This window comes from Aptenodytes patagonicus, chromosome 6 (assembly GCF_965638725.1).
Source record: "Aptenodytes patagonicus chromosome 6, bAptPat1.pri.cur, whole genome shotgun sequence".
Lineage (NCBI taxonomy): Eukaryota > Metazoa > Chordata > Aves > Sphenisciformes > Spheniscidae > Aptenodytes > Aptenodytes patagonicus.
The window spans coordinates 48,474,488-48,496,995 of NC_134954.1; the positions used below are offsets into that span (position 1 = coordinate 48,474,488).

At 37.0% G+C, this 22,508-nt stretch overlaps 1 protein-coding gene across 1 annotated transcript in view; it reads right to left on the reverse strand.

Annotated features, from left to right (window-relative positions):
* Positions 1 to 22,508, reverse strand: part of ITGA4 (integrin subunit alpha 4) — a 38,595-nt gene that overhangs the window by 9,205 nt on the left and 6,882 nt on the right. Inside the window, exons 3-17 of the mRNA XM_076342488.1 lie at positions 21,861 to 21,967; positions 21,633 to 21,762; positions 20,230 to 20,297; positions 19,416 to 19,545; positions 15,787 to 15,872; positions 15,389 to 15,448; positions 15,159 to 15,296; positions 14,042 to 14,153; positions 10,859 to 10,953; positions 10,396 to 10,486; positions 8,976 to 9,021; positions 8,434 to 8,588; positions 6,256 to 6,410; positions 2,933 to 3,082; positions 1,550 to 1,626 (exon numbers count right to left, since the gene is read on the reverse strand). Of these exons, the coding sequence (XP_076198603.1) occupies positions 1,550 to 1,626; positions 2,933 to 3,082; positions 6,256 to 6,410; positions 8,434 to 8,588; positions 8,976 to 9,021; positions 10,396 to 10,486; positions 10,859 to 10,953; positions 14,042 to 14,153; positions 15,159 to 15,296; positions 15,389 to 15,448; positions 15,787 to 15,872; positions 19,416 to 19,545; positions 20,230 to 20,297; positions 21,633 to 21,762; positions 21,861 to 21,967 (1,600 nt within the window). The remainder of the gene's footprint in view (positions 1 to 1,549; positions 1,627 to 2,932; positions 3,083 to 6,255; positions 6,411 to 8,433; positions 8,589 to 8,975; positions 9,022 to 10,395; positions 10,487 to 10,858; positions 10,954 to 14,041; positions 14,154 to 15,158; positions 15,297 to 15,388; positions 15,449 to 15,786; positions 15,873 to 19,415; positions 19,546 to 20,229; positions 20,298 to 21,632; positions 21,763 to 21,860; positions 21,968 to 22,508) is intronic.

Genomic DNA, 22,508 nt, shown 5'->3' on the forward strand with positions numbered 1-22,508 from the left:
ACAGCTAACTATTTTTTAGTCGAGATTCTAGGGGCACAATGTAATTTAAGGTGATACTTCACACTTTATCAAGATATTTAGCCTATTTATTTACACTGAAAATCTGCTACTGGTACCTAATGCCAAGCAGGTATGCTGCAATCTGTTTTCCCTTCTGAGAGCTTTGTAATACTTAGAAAACCGCATTGCTAATGTCACGAATGGAAATGCTGCACAATCCTTCTTTCTGAAAAGTTTATGATTGTTCAAATAAAATAATCTTCAAGCGTGAGAAAACGAAAGGGCTTAAGGCTCATGCTACAGGCCACGCGTTAAAGTAGGCAGAAAGACGCTAAGCTTATTCTGAAATCTGTGAAGATGAAAAAGCTTGTGCTTGGGATCACACAGGTGTGATTAATCAGCATTATGTGATTGTCATCGTTTTTCGGTGTCATTTTAGGTTGTTCAACCTAATACCTCGATTAAAGTAGAATCAACTTTAAAAGTGATAAATTACACGAGAAAATCCAGGTCATACACAAAAATACCTAACTAGCTGGGATTCACAACAGGTACAATTTCTCTTTTTGCACACCAACAACCCATATTTCTTGCTTTGAAGTATAATATTCAATAAAGAAAAAGGTTGTGATGATAAAATATAACTTAAAATCAAATCATTAAAAGCCATCCTGAATAGAAACGATGGTACATGGCTTAAAACCTTCCAAGTAGAAGTATATCTCACAAAGTATTGCTTGGTGTAATACAGATTCTGCAAGACAATAATAATTGTATTTAAATACTTTGGAAGTGCATTAATTATCTTGCATAACAACAGGATTTAAACATGCTACCTAATTGGAAGGAATGGGAAAAACTGAAAGATACTAAAGGGTATATAAAAAAAAATTAGGCATGTAAATGAAAAAAGTCACAAAACAAAATTAATTTTGGAAAATGCAAGCTAATTCATATAGGGAAAAGAAGTCTAAACCTCACATAATACTCAACCATCTGGTGTCTCAACCAGCAGTATAAAACGGAAGATGTAATATTCTGAAGTAAACGAGGAAAAAGAACCACTTAATTATTTTATAATTGAAATAATAAATATAACAATGTCAGTACAAAACTGAAGTATCTTTGTACAGTGCAAGTACAGTATCTTCACAAGAGCAGCAGAAATAACTGATAGCTTGTCAATTTAACAGTAGTTGTGATGTCTAGATATTGAGTATGCATTGTGCACTTTATCTTAGCCCAGTATATATGAAAAGTAGAATACAAGTTTACCTTTTTGTGTAGAAGATACATTTTATGAGCTGTAAAGTCTTCTAATTATGCAAGAACAGTTCTTCAATTATATACATTTCTGTTACATTTCCTGGAAGATCTACGATTTAAAAATATCCTCCAACTAAACACAGCTTTACTCCTCGTATTTTCTCAGGGAGTCCATAGTCTACTTTTGCAAATGAATGTTCTTTACATACAAAAGATTAAGGAATAATTTAAATAAAATCTTATTGAACCTCTTTCAAAAAAATGAAAGCCACATTACACTTACTTTGGAAAAGCAACTTTTCCAGAAACTCTCAAGTCAGCAGAACAATTTTCTTGGGAGCAAAATCTTGCAAAAATGAACTATAAAAGAGAAATTAAAAAAAAGGCACTTTAGTGTATTATGCATATTATAGTGAATAAAAGTATTTCCAAAGAAAGAAACCTATCACCTTGCTACCAAGTATCTGGAATTGACTAATAGCTCTTGCTCCTAAAAACAATTCAATCAGGCTATGATTTGCCATTTTCCAAGCACATTCCGCACACCCAGAATAACAACAGAGAGGCTTTCCAGACTCACTCCCTCACAGTTAAACCAGTGGGTGGATGTTCAGCGGATTTTTTAAAAGTAGTACCTAAAAAGGGCAGAGTGTTTTAGAGGACCCAGAACTGAGGTCTCTGCAGACTCTCCTATGATACAGCACATTAACTTTTACAAGAGAGTTTCATTACACAAACTTTACTTATCATACAGTTAGTAAGGTTTGATGAGACTAGAGGCACCATGAGTTGCATGTGTCCGTGCCTTGGTTATCAGTATGCTATAGAGCACATTTATGTCACTATATTCAACGACACCCTCTTTCTCTCTAACTGTGGTTTCTAAAACAAATTTTGAATGAAGATGAAAAGGAAAAGCGTGCCATTTAAAAGGTGCTTTTATATATCTCAGAGTTCTGATCATCAACTGTATCTGAATTACGTGAAACTTACTGTTTGTGAAAAGTTGTAAGATGTTTATGAGCATTTGGTAGTTAAAAATTCAGAGCATCCTGACTTTTGCTTAAGTCAGAGTAAAAGTCTATTAACTCATTAAGTAAGTTGTTTTGGGGAAAAAAAGTTAATTTCATACTCATTTAAGGATAAAGAATACACTCTTTTTTCCCCCCCCACAGACTTTGTGTTTGAAAACCTGCAATACCTTCACAGAACTAATACTTAAGCAACATCATTGAAACACTTCAAGATTAATACCAACACGATATTGTATATTTAACACAGAATTAATTTTAAAGAACAATTTTATACTGGGAAGTGACTCATCCCGTGTAGTTGAAAAAGAATGAATACTTCAAAGAGTGAATTTCATACCTGTGTGTTCTGAGGTGTATAATATTACATATTCTTGCAAGTTCTCTGCACATACCTCTTTTTTTTTTTAAGTCATAATACAAACTGTATACCAGCTCTGCAAAGATTTTTTTTTTTAGCGAAAAATTAGGCATTTTTTAGCATGCTGGTTTATTAATTAAGATCAAGGCACTAGGTGCTGGTCTGGAAAATGCGTTCCTTCACATGCTATGGATGTGTGAAGCTTTTTTTCACTTAAGATTAAAACATGAATATTTACTTACTGCATTTGGAAAAAGAGAACTCATACACTAACCTTGCTTTTTATAACATCTTTTTCTTTCCTCCGTTGAAGAACGGGTTGAAGTGGTGAAAATTCTTGAACATTTCTTTTCTGTAGAATATGATGCCCCAGATGATAACTTGCTTCAACATGTACAGGAGTCAAGATATCCCTTACATCTTTCTATGAAAATTGGAAACCTAATGAGTTAATCATATAAGACAAGACATGTATGCTTACGTTTTAAAGATTACGAGGTTCCCTAGAACTAACTTAAACAGGAACGCTTATTTTTTACATGTAAAATAACTTCATATGCCATATGGCTCATATACTTTTCCAGACATCTTTGTCACTGAAAGAGGTAGTCAGAAACGCAGAAAAGCATAATACATTCAATGACAGCATCAGGCATTTCAGAACGGAAAAATCTTTTATTAAAAGAAGCCTTATTGAACGGTGAACCTATTTCTGTCAATAATACTGCCTCACACACCTATGAAAAGCTGTACTGCCCAAATAGAAAAATAGGGAAAAGTTGGCTGAAATGGAGAAAGTTAACCAGTGGGATAATGCCAGAGAAAACCCATGGGTATTTCTGTATGAAATCAAAAGGAGTTCTCCCACAGTACCACTAAAGCAGGTCATGACTGCGTTTTATTTTTCTGCCTCTTTATTTCTTATTCTGTATTAAAAAGATTGAACTCCTCAATAAATGACCATTTTGTACACAAAGGCTTGACTGTGTAGGAATGTTGCAGATCAGAGCCCAAACTACCTACTTGTGAAAACTGAACAGCTTGAAGCACCGAGTACTAACAATAGCAAACCTAATTAAATTATTCCCTAAGTGTAGGAGATAGACAGACACTGATTGTCCCTCCACATGGCCAGTACTTTAATTCTTATCTGCAAGCTTGCTTTGGCCAAATCACATATTATCTAATTCATAATAATTTTCCACAAGGTCTTCTCTGCATCTGCTTTATATTACTTCCATTATACTAATTAGCTATTAATTAGTCTTTACTCAAAATACATAAAACATATATTGTCTCTTGCAAGGACTGTACTTGACAGACATTCACACTTACTTAACTTTAGGAGCTTCATACAAGTACAGAAACCTCAATGGGTGGAAGGAGATGCTTATAATGCTATTAATTAAGAATAAAAAAGAAAATTGAATTATATGGAGGAACAAATACTAATGATAGACTATAGGAAGTGATGAGCCAAATCATATCCTTCCTCCTACACAAATACCTGCTGATGCTGGTACAGCAATCTGTACAAGGTCAGCTGTCAGTCAGATCTCTCTTAGCTTACAAAACTCTTCTAAGTAAGTGGCAATTTGCCATTGCTCCTGTAAGTAACATTCGCTTAGGTGCAACTACCAGTTGAGATGCATCTGGGCAATTTTCCAGTAGGTAACATAAGCTTTCCTTTTTACCCCAAAGCTTTATCGTGAAGAACTGGCTTCTAATGGTGTCATAAACAAAAAATAAGTAAAAGGAAGGAAGAAGAAAAATACACGGATGACTTTTTCCCTGCAGATTTTTTTGTAGCTGTAGAAAATTAAGTCTATTTCCCAGCCTCTGTGCAGGATTAACTGCACCCATCATCCTAATAGATGCTTGTTTCAAAAGGTCACAGAATTGCTACCTCGAGGATTTTAAAGAAAAGGCTAGGCAAACTAGTCCATTATTTTATTACCCTTGTTTCCCCTTACTTCTAAATATTCCCTGTCCTTAGTATTTCTTTAAAGAATTCTTTTCCCCCTTAGATAAGGTCTTACAGGACATAAGTCTATTTTTTCTGAATTTAGTAAAACACGGTTCTTCCGTGTCCGCTAGTTTTTATTGTTTGATTGTGGTTTAGGACTTCAAGTTCTTCCCATTTATTCTCCAAAATTTTTGTTGAAATAGGCAAGCTTCCAAGATGTTTGATAGACTGAATCACTTTTATTCTTTCTTGTCCAGTGAATGGCCTTAAAAATATTATATCCTTGTCCTGATTGCAGTTGTTTTTACTTTCAAGACAGGTCCCTCATTCACCCTTCAGAGGGATACATCAAGCACGAATACGACAGTTCATTTCCTCCAGGGCAACAGTGACTTTGAGACTACTATTGCAGTTAGGATCTTACTGACTAGATCCTTACTAACTTATTTCCAAGTCAGTACCGTCCTCAATTTCAAAGGATGGTTGCTGTTGGATCAAACTCTATTTCTGGAGAAACCAACAGCCAACTTCCTCCTGCTGAGTAGCTGGTACCGTCTATTACTGGTGTTGGTACAGGCCTCCCTGGCTAGCTGACACCTTGCAGGTCTCCAACAGCCTCCTGCTGGAGGAGGCTTCTCCTCTGAAGCACTTCTACCAGCAGATTCCTTCTACAACAAAGTTGTCTCTACACTTTCACAGACAGAGAACTGTAACCACAGTCGCTACTGATCCGGTCCAGGATTCAGGCTGATATGTCCAGGAGAAAGACGTATCTGTGCAGGCTTCACTTTTGTGAGCAGAGAGATCACTTTGTCAGCACATTGCACATTCTTCATATTGTTCAGCTCTAAATTCATTCATAAAACTGCTGCGAGTGCTCTTCCTACCCCGTTTCTGCCTCTTGATTGTCTGAGTATTTCCCTTGGTGAGTGCTGCATTCCTTGCAGGGAAAAAACAAACAATTCCAAGCAAGTGTTCTTGTTCATGCCCTGCTAGCCTTTGGCTCCTTGCAACAAATTCACAAAACAGACCACACTATAAACCTCGAACTACAGACTCTCTTCTGGCAATCATCTTCTTTTCACTTCCGGTTCTTTTCTTATCAGGTGAGTCTACTTCATCTACTCAGAGTAAAAAAGGGAGCAAGACCATACATGTGTTCTTTGAAATAGTTACAAATGACAAAACATAATAAACATTTTCTCTGTGTAATTACAAGTTTAAAAATTTTGCATTAAGGAGTACATAGGAAAGTTCCATCAGAAATGTTCAGCAGAAAATGTATGTTATACTGTTTCTTCTTGGTTGCTCCAAACGGGCCTCAATCTATGATCCGTCATCCATAAAAAAGGGCAAAAAAATGTCAAGAATGCTCACTTCGTCACTGTGATTATTATTATTATTATGCATTCTCACTGACATAAGAGATGGCAGACCCACTGACTTCCCCACAGAAAGCTAAGAAATCATCAGAATTAAAATATATTAACTGTGGAAGTTATGAACACAAATATTTTACTTCCAAAATGATGTGATGCAATTGAAAACAGAATTGGTTCTATTGCAGCAGGTGTGCTTTTCAAAGGAGAACAAAGGATTTACAGGGCAATACATATTGAAAATTACATTACCCTCATAAATGCTGGATGATCTTTGCAGGCAATATTCTTGCTGTAAATCATTACATTTCCTGAGATTGTATCAGATGTTCCATTGGAGGAAAAATAAAATCTTGCTTGTGTATCCACTTTTCTGTTCACGTCAACACTCACATTATAAAGCAGTACTGCAAAATAAAACCCAGGGAAAATAAGAGTTATAAAAACTTTAAGTGTTATAATTTTCATGAATTTATGATAGACATTACATCTTCTGACTCACTTCCTTCAGTACGTCCCGTAATATTAATTCTGAAATGCTCTGCTTAAAAATTCTCCGACACAAATCCCTACCTAACAAAAGCTTCAAGCCCTCTGAAAATTGATTGCATCATGACTGATCACTGATACATGCTTTTACATCAGGGATAGTTTTGTCAAGTTGTATTTATAATTTTCTATTAGAATCTATTTAAAGAAAACCTGCTTCAGTTACTTACAGGGCTGACATTAGATTTCACCAAACAGTAAGTCAACAGACACTGACAAATAGTGTTTAACTTCACAGTTTTTTCTATTTAAGTTAGCTATAATAATAAATTGCAAATAAGTTTCAGAGCATTACTGATCTATTACTTCTTAATCTCTGCCAAAAGTTGAGTTGGGATATCTAGAATTCCCTCTAGTCTCCTCTATTTAAGTTGAAAAGTCTTATGTCCAAATCCAGCAAGGGTAATCCAGTCTGACTGCTCATCTTTCACAACAAATATGAATTTCAAAAGATCTGTAAAGTTTTAAGTTCAGTTCATCGTTGGATGTGTTCTCTGTAACGTGTTCCTAAAGGATATTGTATATTATTATACAGAAGATTTAAGCAATTTCATTTTATATACTTTTATATATTTATATATTTTATATATTTATATATTTTATATACTTATATTGCTTATATTTAAGCAATTTCATTTTTATTTGCAGGGCTGTTTGCAGTTTACAAATAGCATATGACAAGTAGGTTAAAAGCACCCAGGCAATAAAGTCAAATTTAGGCAGTAAACTATTTTAAATAAGTTCACCATGAATATTCCCTCCAACAGATATTGCTTCAAGCAATACCAGTTTTTGCCCAAAGCAAAATATGCATTATCTAAAATATAATACAAGACACATTGTTCGGTAATTTTGATGGGACTTCCTCTCTTTCACATCATGCTCCATAACGGTATGATCAGGTGCTTGAGCTGCTTTATGAAGGGAATATCTTTTCTCTATTGCTAAGTGGAAAACTGCATCCTACAGCAGTCCGGTATGGTTTGGTCCATGTCTGGGAGGACCGCTTTTAGAGGACATCTGAATATCATGCTGAATAATCCATTTGATTCTACATTAAGAAAAGACATTCACCCACCATTAATTCCCTACCTAACTGCAAAGCAACAGCCCAGACATTTGCATGTGGAAAGTTCAGACAAACTTGACAGACACTCCCTGTTGGGCCCTGTGCAAAACAGAACACGGTCCCTGGGCAAGTACGTAAAAGAAAGCATTCACAGAATAAGTGCGCTCTATTTCTTTGTGAACCCTATCAGCACACTATCTCATTCAAAAACCTATCAAAATGACGGATCTAGTTATTATGATGCTATGAAAGGGACCATCTGAAATGGCGTCATTACAATGAAGTTCAAAAGCATGAGTGTGATTCTAATCACACCACTGTTAGGTAAGTTAATTCAGGTACTGGAATTAGCCTACCTATGATGGTACTGTTTTAGTACTGCTGCAAAACCCATGTGAAAATATTGCACACAGCCCCAGCTGAACTCTTCAGTGGCACAACCCAGCTAGGTAGCTAAAAATTAGTCTAAACCAGTTGCCATCAAAACTTTAGATTACGTCGTTGATGCAACAGACAACTAGGACCTTCTACCTTCATCTTCACAATATCTCACCTTTTTAACATCACTATCTCTTCTAGGCCATGTAACTCCGGTAGTCCTAGTAGGGATGTGCTGTTATTCTAAATTGAATAAAAGTGTAATGGCTCGATGTTATAGGGTAATTATGAGCTAAAAAAAGATATCCATGTTTTTAATTTTTCATTTTATACTGAACTCAGATTAATGCTCCACTAAATACCAATAGTGTTATTCTGTAAATAAGTGCATTTAAAATGAATACATATACTGGAATTTTTTCCAAGTAGCTTACCAATATAACCAGGTACCTCTCGTCCTGTATAGGTAAAGCATATCTTCAAATTCATACAGATGGCAGGCTGGTCATTTTCCATGCAGTTGAAATTAGTTCGATTTATTGAGTTAGGATGTTTTAAAGAAGCTTCAACAATTATCACTGGTTTTGTTCTAAGAATAGAAAAAAGAGTTAATGTTCACAAAACACTTCAGAAATAGCTTACAGAATCTCTGCAGAATCTAACAATGTCTGACAGAATCTATTTTTGTATTTTATAATTATCATTTTTTAAGCTATCTGCACTTTTTCAGAATCCAAATAGTCATGTGCACATTATTTGTTGCCTCAAGAAGTTTCAGAATGATGTTTTCTTTTTCTTCAAGGTGTTTACTTAAACGTTTCAGTTGTAGAGCATTCTAGAGCCTAATGACTGAAGTTCAAGACACCAAGAATAAATATCACGAGGTTAAAATATACTACTGAGTTTTATTAAATTGCATTAAAAAATACAGTTAAATTGTATGGTCTTTAAAAGCACTGAAATGTAGCAATCTTACCTCAGCACCACAGCAGAATCGGAGAGAAATGCACCAACTGCTACATCTGTACAAAAAAATAGATCAATAAGCATAATTTGTCAACAGGAATTACTTCTCAGGTACAAGCATTTTGTAGCATATTCACCTTTTGGTCAGCATTAAAACACCATTTCCCCCTTATTTATTAGAAGGCATATACTAATATTCAAAGGTGGTGTTCTCCGTCTAGAAGATGATTCCTCAAATACTTGCCCACTGTCCATTAACGCTGCATGCTAGTTTGCTGGACTTGCAGATACTGGTGATGTGATGATTTGATTTCTATTCCACGCTTAAGTGGCTGACACTGAAGGACAATTCAGCTAAATAGGAGGTACTTGCCTTCTTTTTAATCCAAATATTCAATATTGCTACACGCATAGACATATACATAAACAATTCAGTTATATGTATAACTATATATAATATGTATGAAATTATACGTAGAGATAGATAGAAAAGAATTATTTAATTTATTCCAAACTGAAAACTATTCATGCAATAGGGAAAGAAATATACACAGTATATACACACCTCTCAAACGAGGTAGCAAAAGTGAATCGTCAGAGGAGTCTAAATGATATAAGGGTCTGAGGATGCGACTCCCAAATCAGTAAACAACAGGTGACCTGACAGCAGACTACTTGTACGCTACCTCTTAGCCCAGCATTACAAATTAACCTGGATAACTTTTCTGCTGACATAGCCAGAGCATACAACATGCAGTTCATGATAACTTTATGCTTTTACACCCACAGGAGCAGGAAAGGCAATACCTGACCCGATAAAATGCTTATCTGCATAACGTCAAAATATTTTGACAATACGTATAAAACAATGAGTATATACTTGGAACCAGCCAAGTTGTTTTACACCAAATTAGCACTTCTGTGTCATGCCCACAAGAACTCCACAACAGTCTTAATCCAATGCTGTGAGCCCTGACTCAGGTTAATGTATTGTTGACACAAACTGAGAGTCACGGAGCTCAGTAACTCCTGGCAAAATCTAGACTACGTGAACACCAGTAAGATTTTTAGGTTAGCACACTGGTCTGGACCACAAACGTGCTTCTGGTGCCCAAACTAGCTCACTGTGGCATTAGCAGATAAGATGGCTGCCGTAAAAATAAAAACTACGTTTTTCTTCCTCTTGTGCACTATGATCTTACTATTACATCATTCTCAGTCCTTAAATAATAGTTAGATGACCGTGAAAACTGAGTGCTTGGCCTCAGCTTTACCTCTCTTTTTTTTCTCTTCCCCAAATGCAAGATGTGACATGTCATCTTAATAACAGATTTTGCTTCTGTTAAAAGTAACGAGTAGCACGGTAGGGTTGTTCCCTATGGATCTCTACTCTTTTAAAAATGAAAAATAAACAAAATTGTTTAATTCACCTTGATAACCATTATTATCTGCATCAATGCCACTTGCTATGGATTGTCCAAACATGCTTAAAGAATTACTGACTTGATGTCCTTGTATTCTCTGAGGAGGAAAAAAACAGAAGAGAAAATTATTCTTGGAAAGCAAATCTCCGAGTTACAATATCCAATGAAAAATGTTAGCACAACCATCCTGCTGCTGAAGGCAGTTACCTGCTTACCTGTGAAAGTATACCTCTGAAAGTAATATTCCTCAATTACTGCAAATGTTATATCCCATAAACCCTGTCTGAGGCCTCCAAAACAATTTATTTTTCTGTTACAGCTTATATTATGACTGGAAATCACACACTAAAAAATTCCTGAAGTCTTTTACAGTACCTCAGATGGTCTGAGTGTTAAATGAAGGGAAAACTGCCTCGAATTTAAACTTAAGGTTTTTCCAGATTGATTATTTTTCATCGAAAAAGCGTACCTGTGAAAATGATGGTGTTATTCCCTCTTCCCTGCCATTGTATATATAAATAACCCCTTTTAGATTATCTTCTTGTGGAGCCCCAATTGCTACATCTGTGGAAAAACAATTTAACATTAATCAGTTGACTAGGAAACATGAACAAGGAAGAGTTAAAGAAATCCAAATCACGATGCATGCAATGCCAGACCAAATTTATTTGACTGAATTCAAAAGAAGTGCTGAAGATAGATATAAAGCAAACGGAAACAATACAGACCAGCTCAGTAACGTGACTCTGCCTTACGTACTATGTTTCTGGGCCAAATACAGCCATTTTGTTCAAGACAAAGTCTGTTCCTACCAGTACTGAATTTAACCCGTAAGAGGTTAAGAGGTTATGTCATAGAGAATACCCAAAATGATCATGGTCTTAAAAAAAAAAAATAACAAACTAAAACCCCAAACCCTAGTATTCATGGAATTATGATGATGTTCCTGCACTCTGCTATTCCCACATGGATTAAATCACTGAAACACAAGAAGTACCCTTATTACGCTGCCTGAAATGAACCATTTATTTTTCTATGAAATGTCCTTAACAGCTGATAACAGGCTTGAACAGGCATTTAACAAGGAAATGAAGGTAGCTGGTTTGTACAAAGGGATATGTTTTATGCCTAGATGATTCAATCCCAGAGGGGTGTAGCGACACATCAACCAACCAACCAACCCACCCACCCACCCACTCTCAACAGCCTTTACCAAAAAGCCCCATGGTTCAAATAGTCAGAGGTTGTTAACCGAGAAGTGGATGAGGGGAGGGGGAGATGAATTACATCATCTTGAAATTCCCTAATATAAATTAATAATTGTGAACTTTCATTCACAAATAAGCAAAACTGAACTATCTGCAAATTGGAAATACTGTATGGTACATCAAACCAAAATCACAAGAAAAGCAAAGCTCCGATAATTTGGTTTTACTGAACAATTCTCTGATTGAATCCATATTGATTGAATCCATCCACACAAAATATCTTATGTCTCTCTACTGGTGAGATGAAAATAGGACAGCCAAGTTGTGCTAATTAAAATTACACCTATGTTCTTGAGGAGATCAGATTCTACACCAACACGCATGCCATTATCTTCACAGGGCTGATACTGATGGTTTAGATCATTGAAGAAGTTGGCTCTGCTGTGCTTTTTTATTACTTACTACAGACAAATGGTTTCTAACACCCAATTTCTCTTTATATTTTGCTTCCAGCTGTTTTTCTTACAAAATTTCTTTTCCTACTGTCACTCTCAATATTGCCTCCGCTTTTTCTTTTCAATGTTTTTGCTCCCTTCAAAAGCTAATCCACTTGTTTGCTCCACCTCCCCCTGCAGTTTTAGTATGCCCGTTTTACATTACATTCCGTATCATGCATCTACTTTGCTATGCTGCTATTAATTTGATTTTACTTCTCTGTTCCCCAGCCCTACATTTGGATACGGTTTTTCTTTTGCAGTTTGCAAATGTTTTGGGGCAAAGCCTGAAACTTGTCTATAAAATTGTGAAGGTAATGCAAAACAGGAGAAACAAAAATTAACAAGAGTTTAAGGAACAGGTACCAAAGGAGGGGGGGGAAAAAAAAAAAGACTACTTTAAGGAAAAGACCAGATAAGAAGAGAATGACTGTTCCAAGCTTTGCAGGTCACGGAACAGGACCAAGAACACAAGACAAAGGGAAGAGTGAAAGGAGAACCCTGGACGGTAACTGCAAATAAAAAGGGTAATTCAGAAGCGTGAAGAAAGATATGGACCTGGTAAAGATACAGCCCAGAAAAAGCTGACAGTTTTTGCACAAAGGATATCAGCTCCCTGCATACAGTCCAAGTTTTGATGATGGAAAAACTGAAACTGTTTATGAATTTTTGAACAGTAGAAAATGCCTGTCATATTTTTATGCTGTCCCTACACAGCCTATTGTGCCTGCCCTTCTGCTGGAGGGGAGCACATGCCAGCTTTCCAGACAGGAATACTGGCCATTCCTATTTGTTTGAAACCATGACAAGATGAATGAAGCCACTGGGCCAGGTCCCCTCTCTGCTTGTCTTCAGTCTAGCTGGAGGCCTCCCAGTTGGCTGTGTTTTTGCAGGCTACCTAAACAGCTACTGAATGGTCTTGGAAGGAAAGAAGCCGAGAGCAGTAGACCATGGGGCTTTCTGTAGCAAATACATTTTAGGCAGCCTGACTGGAAGCAGAGGGGAAATAGAAGGCCATGAGAGTCGTTCTAGATGTTTTAACACATCTTACATCCTTTCATCTGTTTTCTTTAACTAAAATATGTTTTACCTATAACTTTCACAAGGCATTCTCTTTTCAATATCTATTACTTTTATGCTTATTACAGAAGTTAGACACAAGTCTGGAGACCGAATCTCTCTGCCCTCTGAGCAGGTTCCACCTGAACAACATCAATGGAAACTTCAGCCCATATCTCATCATATTTAGAGAGGGTGTTTCAGCTTGGGCAGTGGGGAAGGAAGGGATTCTCAGTTTCTGTTTAGGCATCTAACTTTATGTGCCTGAAATAGATCCTCCTGTATAGACAACAGGAAGAAAAAGCTCCCTCAGAGCCCCATTAATATTTTCAATTCACTATCGGGGCATGGCCATCGAAGTCCTTCCCTGCGTTCTCCATCCTAGCCCCACTGGAAGCCCATGATAGGCAATTCATGAGTCATCTGAGAGCTTGAGTGGGAAGTAGTCCCACAATAGTCTCCCAGCTTGCAGGACGTTTTCAATATCCCCGTGTGTTTAGTACTTCCTATGGGTGATACAAAAGCAGATCTTGACTCAATGTGTAATTTTTATTTATGATGTTACAAAATTGCCAAATGGTTCCCCAACCGTTGTCTCAGATGTCTAAAACAGGATTAGGGATTCCACTTGAGGTCCAGCATCCAAAGTTACAGACTATGTTATCACCTTATGCTCATGCTCTTTATTAAAGCGACAGAACCTAATCTCTTGGTATTACACATCAATGACCATGAAACAGCTATATTTCAAATCAGCGGCCTAAAAAAGAAAGGTCGAGTCACCAACTGAAAGTCTTCTGAGACTTCCATAATCCTCCTGTTTATCGTGACAGTCTACTGCTCAGAGAGACTTAAACCCAAGGGTTTTGGTTTTTTTTTAAATATACTTACCTTCAAAACCATCATTATCAATGTCTCCTAGATTGGCTATGGACTCTCCAAACCTGGCTGCATATGAGTCACTCCCGCTGAGCTCTATGTTCAGTTCTACCATCTTTGCCTCCTGAAGGAAAACAGAGTCAATGGCACATTAACAAAGCATCTTCCAGGTGACCTGGAATATTACTCAAAATGTTAAAACTGCCTTGGATGCCAACATATAATCCTACTGAATTCCTTGGTGCAGAAGCAAGCATTATCAAAGATATTTAACATTACTGAGTATAAGAGTAACAAAGAAGAAGAAAGCTGTTCGTTAAGAAAGAGAACAGCAATGTGTTCCCATAGCAAACACCTGTAAACAGCAGCAAGCTTGTATCAGAATACAGGGGCTTACTGCTCTGCGAAAACTGTTTGCTAAAACAGTAGGTGCTTCAAAGCTATTGTGAGTGCCTTAATTTGTTGTAGGTATCCTGGAGTGACTGTGAGGAAAACATGTTAAGAAAATGTTAATTGCAAGCATAAGAGAATAAATATGTATTAGTGTGGAGAGGAAGGAAGGGAAAAAAGGTAACAAAGATAAAGTTTACAAAGCCAGACAAATTCAAAAGCCCACAAAAAATAGTGATTATACTTTCACTTCTGCTCCTTAAAAAGAATAAAAGGAAGCTAATTCTAATGCATGATCTGTCCAGTTACTTTATTTGCCAAACTGAGGACTCCCAGTCTCTTTCCTGACTGCTACCACTAACTGCACACAAATTTTTCATTCCTTGTTTGTTTCTGAAGTGCTAAATAAGTTGCTCTTCAGATGCCAGTTCAGTGGTAAGCATGGGAATGGAGAAGAGCTTGCAAAGAGGCTGTAGTAGCAGGCTGTCACCACCTGAAGTTACTATGAAACAAAACCAGTCTGTCCTCAGTTCTAACACTAGCATAAGTAACAACATGTTATAGTTTATACAGCTAGCCTTTGCGGTGTGCTACACAGTCCTGCTGGGGTTGTCATCGCGGTTCTAGAGTTGTTTTCCTATATCCTGAAATACTGTATGATAAGAGAGAAGAAATCTCTTCTTAGCTTGTTATACTAGAATGACTGTGTTACCATGTGTTTTTAAGAGAAAATACTTACAGAACCTGAATTGATATAGACATAAACTCTTCCTTCTTCTCTGACGGTACTTTGCATTGGAGCACCAACTAGCAAGTCTGAGAGGCCATCTGAATTCAGGTCCACAGCACAAACTGCAGCTCCAAAGTAAGAACCAAGCTGTGTGCAAACAAGAAATAACGTTATTTCTGAATTTTGATGAAGACATGCTAGAAGTTCTAAGGTGCAGAAAAGTAGTATGAAAGATTTACCTTTTTACCCCTTAGTTCAAATAGAATATTTAGTTGCTTCTCAATGCTAAAAATGTATGCCTAAAACGAAAAGAAAATATAAGTGGAGTTCAGCAAACAGTAATCTGAAATACTGTCCTGTGCTTTCTCTACAGCATGTGCTAGAGAATCAGCAAAGCAACACACAATATCACAAGGTACACCTATTTACTATTTCCTATCTGTACCTTTCTTTACCACCATAGTTCACAGCAATGTTATCTAGACTATCCTCCCTCATTCCTTCTTTGACTTTTCTCCCCATGAGAAATCATATATATATCTGATACTTGTCTTTAATATGTTAATCTAAATTGGAAAATCATGGGTGGGTATGTAGGGGTATATTCTTCAATCCAATAGTATAGACAATCTCTTACTTTACCAGTCTGTTCCTGTTGGGGAGCCCCTCCAATTACTTCTGTACTGGCTGATGTCAGAAAATGTCCAGCTCCAACAGAGTATCCTGTAAATTAGAAATGCACTATTCAATACTGGAAGTGCTATATAAAGGAAAAAAAAAATGGGAGCATGACATATAGAAGCTGTCAACACCACAAATTATTGTGAGTCTGACATTCAGACCTCATGCAAGTTAGCAATGAAAACAGAAAATTTTTGAAATATCGGCAAAAGATCAATACAAACAGTAAGTTCCAGCAAGCAGAATCAAGTGTCAGAAACACTCGTTTCTTCCCAGGATCTCAATTACCTGCCATACTTTAAAACCCAGTACAATAAATTGCAAACACCTTCTGTCAATGCATATTCTACAGCTGTTCAGAATATGAGTCCATATTGTAATACAAATAAAAATGATCAAGTGTCCACACAGCGCAATGTGGAAACACTTGATTCAATTGTTACTCTTTGACTACTGTTGTAACTGGACTGCAGAAGAATGAAATGTAGTGCTACTTATATGCATGGGCACATATACATAGGCACATACATAGAGCACTGTGGATATACACATATGAAAATGTCAGGAACAAATTGGAGCAAAAACTTGATTATGTAATAAGAAAACGTTGCATCAGCTTTTGTAAATGAATCTACGTAACGAAATATTTCCGTATGTGGAGACACCTCTTAACAAACAGGACCATATTTTGGTGCAGACGTCCAGCCACAGAATTGCAAACTGAAGGCTAACACCTTCATCTGTAGCTACACAAGTCATCCTTACTCTTTCCAAAATACATTATGGCTAAGTTGAAACAGGGAAGACAGTTAACATATTCTGCTACTCTTGCATTTACTGAATGACTGTTGATTTTCACAGCATACAGAGAAAATGGAAAAATCATCTTGGATCAGATGAGAATGAGCCTTAAATCTTTCATCTGTGAAGACAACTGTCTAGAATTCAAGTTCTCATTAAGCCAGCTTTTTCTTTTCATATTTTAAGCTAAAAGAGGTGCACAAGGCAATTTATCATTTAACGGTCAACACCTAGTTTTTACTTATTCAACAAAAAATTAAGCTTAAGCGAATGAACTTTAATTTACCCCCTCTGACCTTTATTTTCTAGTTACTTTGGTTTTGCTGAAGTGTAAACATTGGTAATTCTAATGAACTTTTTTTTTTTTAAACCCAACAAAAAACCAAAAAGCAATCACACTAAAAGAAAGTGCAGTAATCAGACAGTCCTCATTCTTACTGTGGTATTAAAATGTTTGGTGGGGGTGAGGGATCGCATAATTGACCCTTTAAATTTAAAGGCATAGTCAAATGAATTTTAATTTCCAGCCCCAGAATTCTCTCCTCTTCACCATTTCTAAAGTTTTTCAGTTTTCTGAAATGTCATTTGCTGTTCTCAGATTCCTAAAAGAAACTACCTATTACTTTGTGATTTCTTTAAGGCAGTTTAAGTGTCTAAGGTTACTCTTTCATCAGGCCCAGCTGATTTGAAAGACTGACTGTCTTATCTAATTCCTTTTAAAGAAGTCAGTTATTAATGTCCAAGATACTCTGAAGTAGTCAAGGAAATACTACCAAACATTATGTATTACCAGCTTCTCTTTCTAACTTCTTTCTTTTAATTGTCTGGTACTTAAACAGCTTTGTTTCTTCGAACTTATGGAAAATGTTACGATACTTTTGCATACTCTTCCTGCAAACTCTAATTTGTTCATTATTACTCTTTGACAGTTTAATGAAAAATGTAAATAAAGAAGCCAACTTCTCAGTCCCTGCCAGAAGAAGGATAGTGTAAGTAGATAATTATCTAGTCATATGCTTGAATTACACTCTGGTCACAATATACTTCCACCACTTGGTAAGGATATTTTTGTTCATTTAAGGGAGAGGCAAACTCAGTCTTCCAAAAAAAAAAAAAAAAAAAAAAAAAAAAATCTTTGGTAGCAGAATTAACGTTAAATAGATTTTGGCTTTAAGATGGCAAAGATGGGACAGAGCAGAAGCTGAGGGAGGGGAAGGAAGGTACCTTTACATTCTTTCAACCACATTATATATTATTATGAGGGAATGAAGTGGAGGTTTAAGTAGCATAGAATAATGCAAAATTTAAGGTTTATCACAGCTGCTACGGTAGAGACACACAGATGAGCCAATGTCTTGGCTTTCACTTTCCTGTAGAAAGGGCAAGATTAGAGGACACATGGCTCTGTCAAGCTAGCGTGCTGGCTGTTATGGTTGCACCAGGTCACTGGAAAGTGTTTGTGAATCAAACTCCAGCTGATCTCATGTCCTGGATGGCCAAGAGAACTAGAAGAGACTACACATGTGCAGGAAGGCTTTCCCTGCACCCTCCCCAGCACAGTCCTTATGCAAGCTTTTACCCATTTGCCTATATCCGGCTTTTGGCTATCGATGACTTGACTCATTCGTTACAGAAATTCTTACTCTTATAGGAGCAGATATCTGGAATGAGCTTTTTTCCTCAGACAGGTGCAATATTTTTTCTGCTGATTGTTACTGGAAAGCTGGAGCAAGCATTTTCTGAAGTTTTTCATTTGTCCTATGAAAGGTTAGAAACGTTACTGGTTAACCATAGTGATCTGGGTATCTGATCACCTTTTACCACCCAGCATCTCTTTTGCTTGACTTTCTCGCAGAGCCCAACTGCAGCCTTTGCAAGGCTCATTACTGAATTCTGAAGTGTTAGTCGCTTTGTATTTCTAACAGTTATTTCATAACGTATGCCTGCTTCCTATTGTCAAAAGAGTGAAATCAGAAACAGGAAAAGTTTATCCACGTGAACCAGATCTATGAATGGGAAAATGCAAAAACCAATGGTCACAGGCAAAAATATTCTTGCTCAGGAGTTCAGGAAGGACAGATGAGCTTTTCTTAGTGTGTAGTGAGAAAACTGAAGCTGCTGATGGTTGTGGCATAAACCCCTATAAATTCTAGCACTAAATCCAGCTAATTACTTGGATATAGGTACATGAGTAGGAGCTTCATAGCTTGCTTTGCAGACATTTGTTGATAAGGTTTGCCTTCCCATGTATCCAGACCAAGATATGGTTGGAATTAAAAAAAAAAATTAAAAAAAAAAAAAAATCACAACCGGAGGCAAGTCTGTCTCTTAAGATCATAGCATACTTCCCCTTATTGACAATGCAATTAAGACTTGTTTCCTTGCAGCTTTCACTGTAACCAACTTTTCATATTTCTGTTATATGTGAAATCATTATGTCTTTTGCTATGAAAGCCCTTGGCAGCATTTCAGACTTAAGAGTGAAGTGCAAACCATTGCTAACCAGAAGCACACCTCTACCTTCTAAATCAAGAAGTGATAGAAACTCAGTGGAGAGATGATAAAAACAGAAAGCCAATGTTTGAGAAGCTTCCATGTAAAAAGAACAGAGAGGAAACCTTATAATTAAATAATATTTAACAAAATCAGAACAAATCTTTAGAACCGTCGCTTCTGGGATTAATAAAGAAAGCACTGATAAACACTGTGCACTCACTTCGAGATCAGCTATTTAACTAATTCTTTGACTTATATTTTTGTAAAGTATTAAATATTTTTAAGTACCTAGATAACTGCCAAATTTCACTTGATTATTTGAATCTGTATAAGCGTGGATTGTATTTGCAGTTGTGTTGTATACAAAAACAGAACCAGTCCAATAAAATGATCCAGGGGCTCCCATTATAATTAAGTCCTAAAAGAAAAATAAAACAAACCCATGTTATTCATATTTAAATATTCATGAATATAAGCAAAACAAGTCAAATGCTTTTCTTTAGATCTCCTGTGAACTCAGTGAAATGCTATTGGAGATGCATCTGGCTCAGTACTGGGGGATTACCACTAGATCACAGACAACATTTTTCAGACTTTCTAAAAATATGGTTATATATAAACTTTGAGCTGTGAACAACTTAAAAGAGAGTAACAAACAGGATATTCTCTTCTCAAAAGAGTTTTTTAGAAATCGTAATCTTAGGGTGAAATGGAGATAAAATAATACAGAATATTACCCTGTAAAGCAAGAAGGTAAGTGTTATTAGTGTTAAAGTTACCTTAAACAGATTACTTTAAAGCGAATAATAAAACTTCATACTCTGTTATATTCAATGCTCTTTTTCCAGATTAAAAGCAATTTTGGATTTAGTAAGGTGTAAAAGTATTCTTGGGAATAAAAAGTAAAAGTATTAGTTGGGAATTATCATTCAAGTCTTACCAAGATTCAATTAAAAAGAAATGGGAAAAGTCTGATTTTCCCTTCCCACAAAAAAAGACAGTGTTAATGTTTGCATTTACATATACACTTTTATGTATGTATACATATATGTAAGTATATATATATAGAGAGAGAGAGAAGTTTGGTTTCTTTAATACTCACCTCAATGTAAAAACTAGACATTCCAGCCTGGCATGACCCATGGTTTTCTCCAAACTTTCGCACATGATCTGGGAATGGGCAAGAAATATTAAAAAGGATGAGAAGCATGTAGTTTCAGAATTTGTTACCAGGTCTTCAAGAGAAGTTGAGACAAGTTAAAAAAAACCAAAACAACACATTGGTTTTCAGTTCTGTAATAAAACTAAAAACACTGGTTTCCACTGTATAGCCTTTAGCTTCAATATAATATTGTAACAAACTCAAAGCAGTGCTTGATCATAGCTTCCTTTGAAATCTTGTGACTTTAAAGGCTATACTTTTCTTTTTAAATTGTTCCATGAATGAAGTAGCACAAATAGTTTGAGCAGCACAGCTAGATAAGCTTAACTCTTCTCTTCCACTCTGTATAATTCAGACATAATCTGATTGACAGGCTTATGTATCTTGATAGGAGTTGCCCCGATGCTCCACTAGTGCTCTGAAGGGCTTGTGTTATGGCTATCTTAGACACATTGGTATCTATCATCCTTAGTGGTTGCCTCTGCATCCAACTCTCCCAGCTCTGTTTTCCTGCTTTTCTTTGCTAACTGCCTCCTATCAGGGTTCCTTTCATCTCATCCATAGATTTGTTCACTTAAAAAGTCAACGAAGATAAAAGCATGATTTCACCAACGCTTGTAACAGTGTCCGAAGCCAGCAGCAGGATGTTTGATGGCGTTACTCTATCCGTCTGCATGGAGAGGCCAGATAGTCAGCTCTTCCTTGCTTTGGCGAGGGCCAGGGTCACGAGATCGTTCTCCTGGATGGGAGGGAGGTATGAAAGGGAAGGCAGCGATGGACTTGTTTGATAGCTTCAGGTCTTGACTCTTATTCTGCTCCTGCAGTCCTCTGAGGAAGGACCACTGAAGGTTTCACACCACAGCAGCGGCCTTGGCAGGAGGGAAGTAAGGACAGGGACACACACTGTGTCAAGGAACCACAGCAGCTTTGTATCAAAGGCTAAGGAGTGGACGGCAACAATCACGTGCAGGTATTAATGCTGCTCTGCTGTGAGGCACTCTCCTGAGCAGAGCAAGCAAATGACAGAGTAAAGGAAGGAAGGATGTCCTCTACTGGCCTATTTTTGAGAAGCACACATCCTTCAGTGATCCAGTCCAAGGAGCAAGTATTCTGATGCCCTATTTAAACTAACTTTTTGCCTGTTGAAAGCAGCTTTTCTTTGAAGTGATAAACACCTTGCTAACAAATTTACATCATAAGTTGGGCTCGTATCACCAGCACTCAATCTTCAAACCTTTGGCTGCAGAAAGCCTGCTCAGAGCAACACAGGCTCTTCACAAACTCCACACCATGCAATTATGTATCTTGCCCTTCCCTACAAAGGACCCAAGCATTCCGCTTACCTATATAGCATGGGCATATTCTTCTGCTCAGTTCAGTTCGAAAATCAGAAGAGACGGCAAAACAAATACCGTATGGGAGTTTGTGTTCATTTTTTATGTAAAAGATATTTTTCCATCTATGTCCACAAGCCTATGGATAAAAAACAAACATGACGTTTGACACAGAAGCATAAGAAAGGTGAAGGCAGTCTGACAAACAGACACGCAGCTCCAGCGGTTAATACATACAACGATAGATCCATTTTCTTTTGGCTGTCTCGATAAGCTGACACCCAGCCACTGATTATCACGCTCTTCCAAACAAGTCTTCCCACAGCTCTCTCCATTGGGGTTGCCTAGGACACAAAGACCAATGCTCTGAACAGGGGGACAAGCTGAAGGGCCATGTGGTTGGTAACAGGAGCACCCAAGAACCCTACAGGGAGACTGCAGTAACTCAGGTTTGGTGGACCTGACCTCTGTCTCTGTCTTACACAGGTCACGCAGACTTTTCACTTTCTTCTTGAACAAAGGTACAACTGCACGTAGCCAAAGCGAGCATACTGGTTCTGAACATGATAGGTTGGCAGTGAGAATTGGCTTCTCGATCATTATTGAAATTAAGATAGAAAGTGACATTACACTCAATCTGACGAAGGGCTGGCTTTGCACGTGTTCTTCAGCCTAAAAGTTCATAAGAAACACAAGTAATACCCGTGAGTGCTACCTAAACTCTAGCCTAAAGCAAGCATCTCTCCAACTACATATCTATTGGTAGCAGACCTTAAAATGATCTCTATTGCAAATGGCTATCAAATAAAGGGTGTATAACTGCAGTCTCTACTGGGGATGTCAGATCATTATGCACGCATGTCCTGTGTACTCCTTGCACTGTTG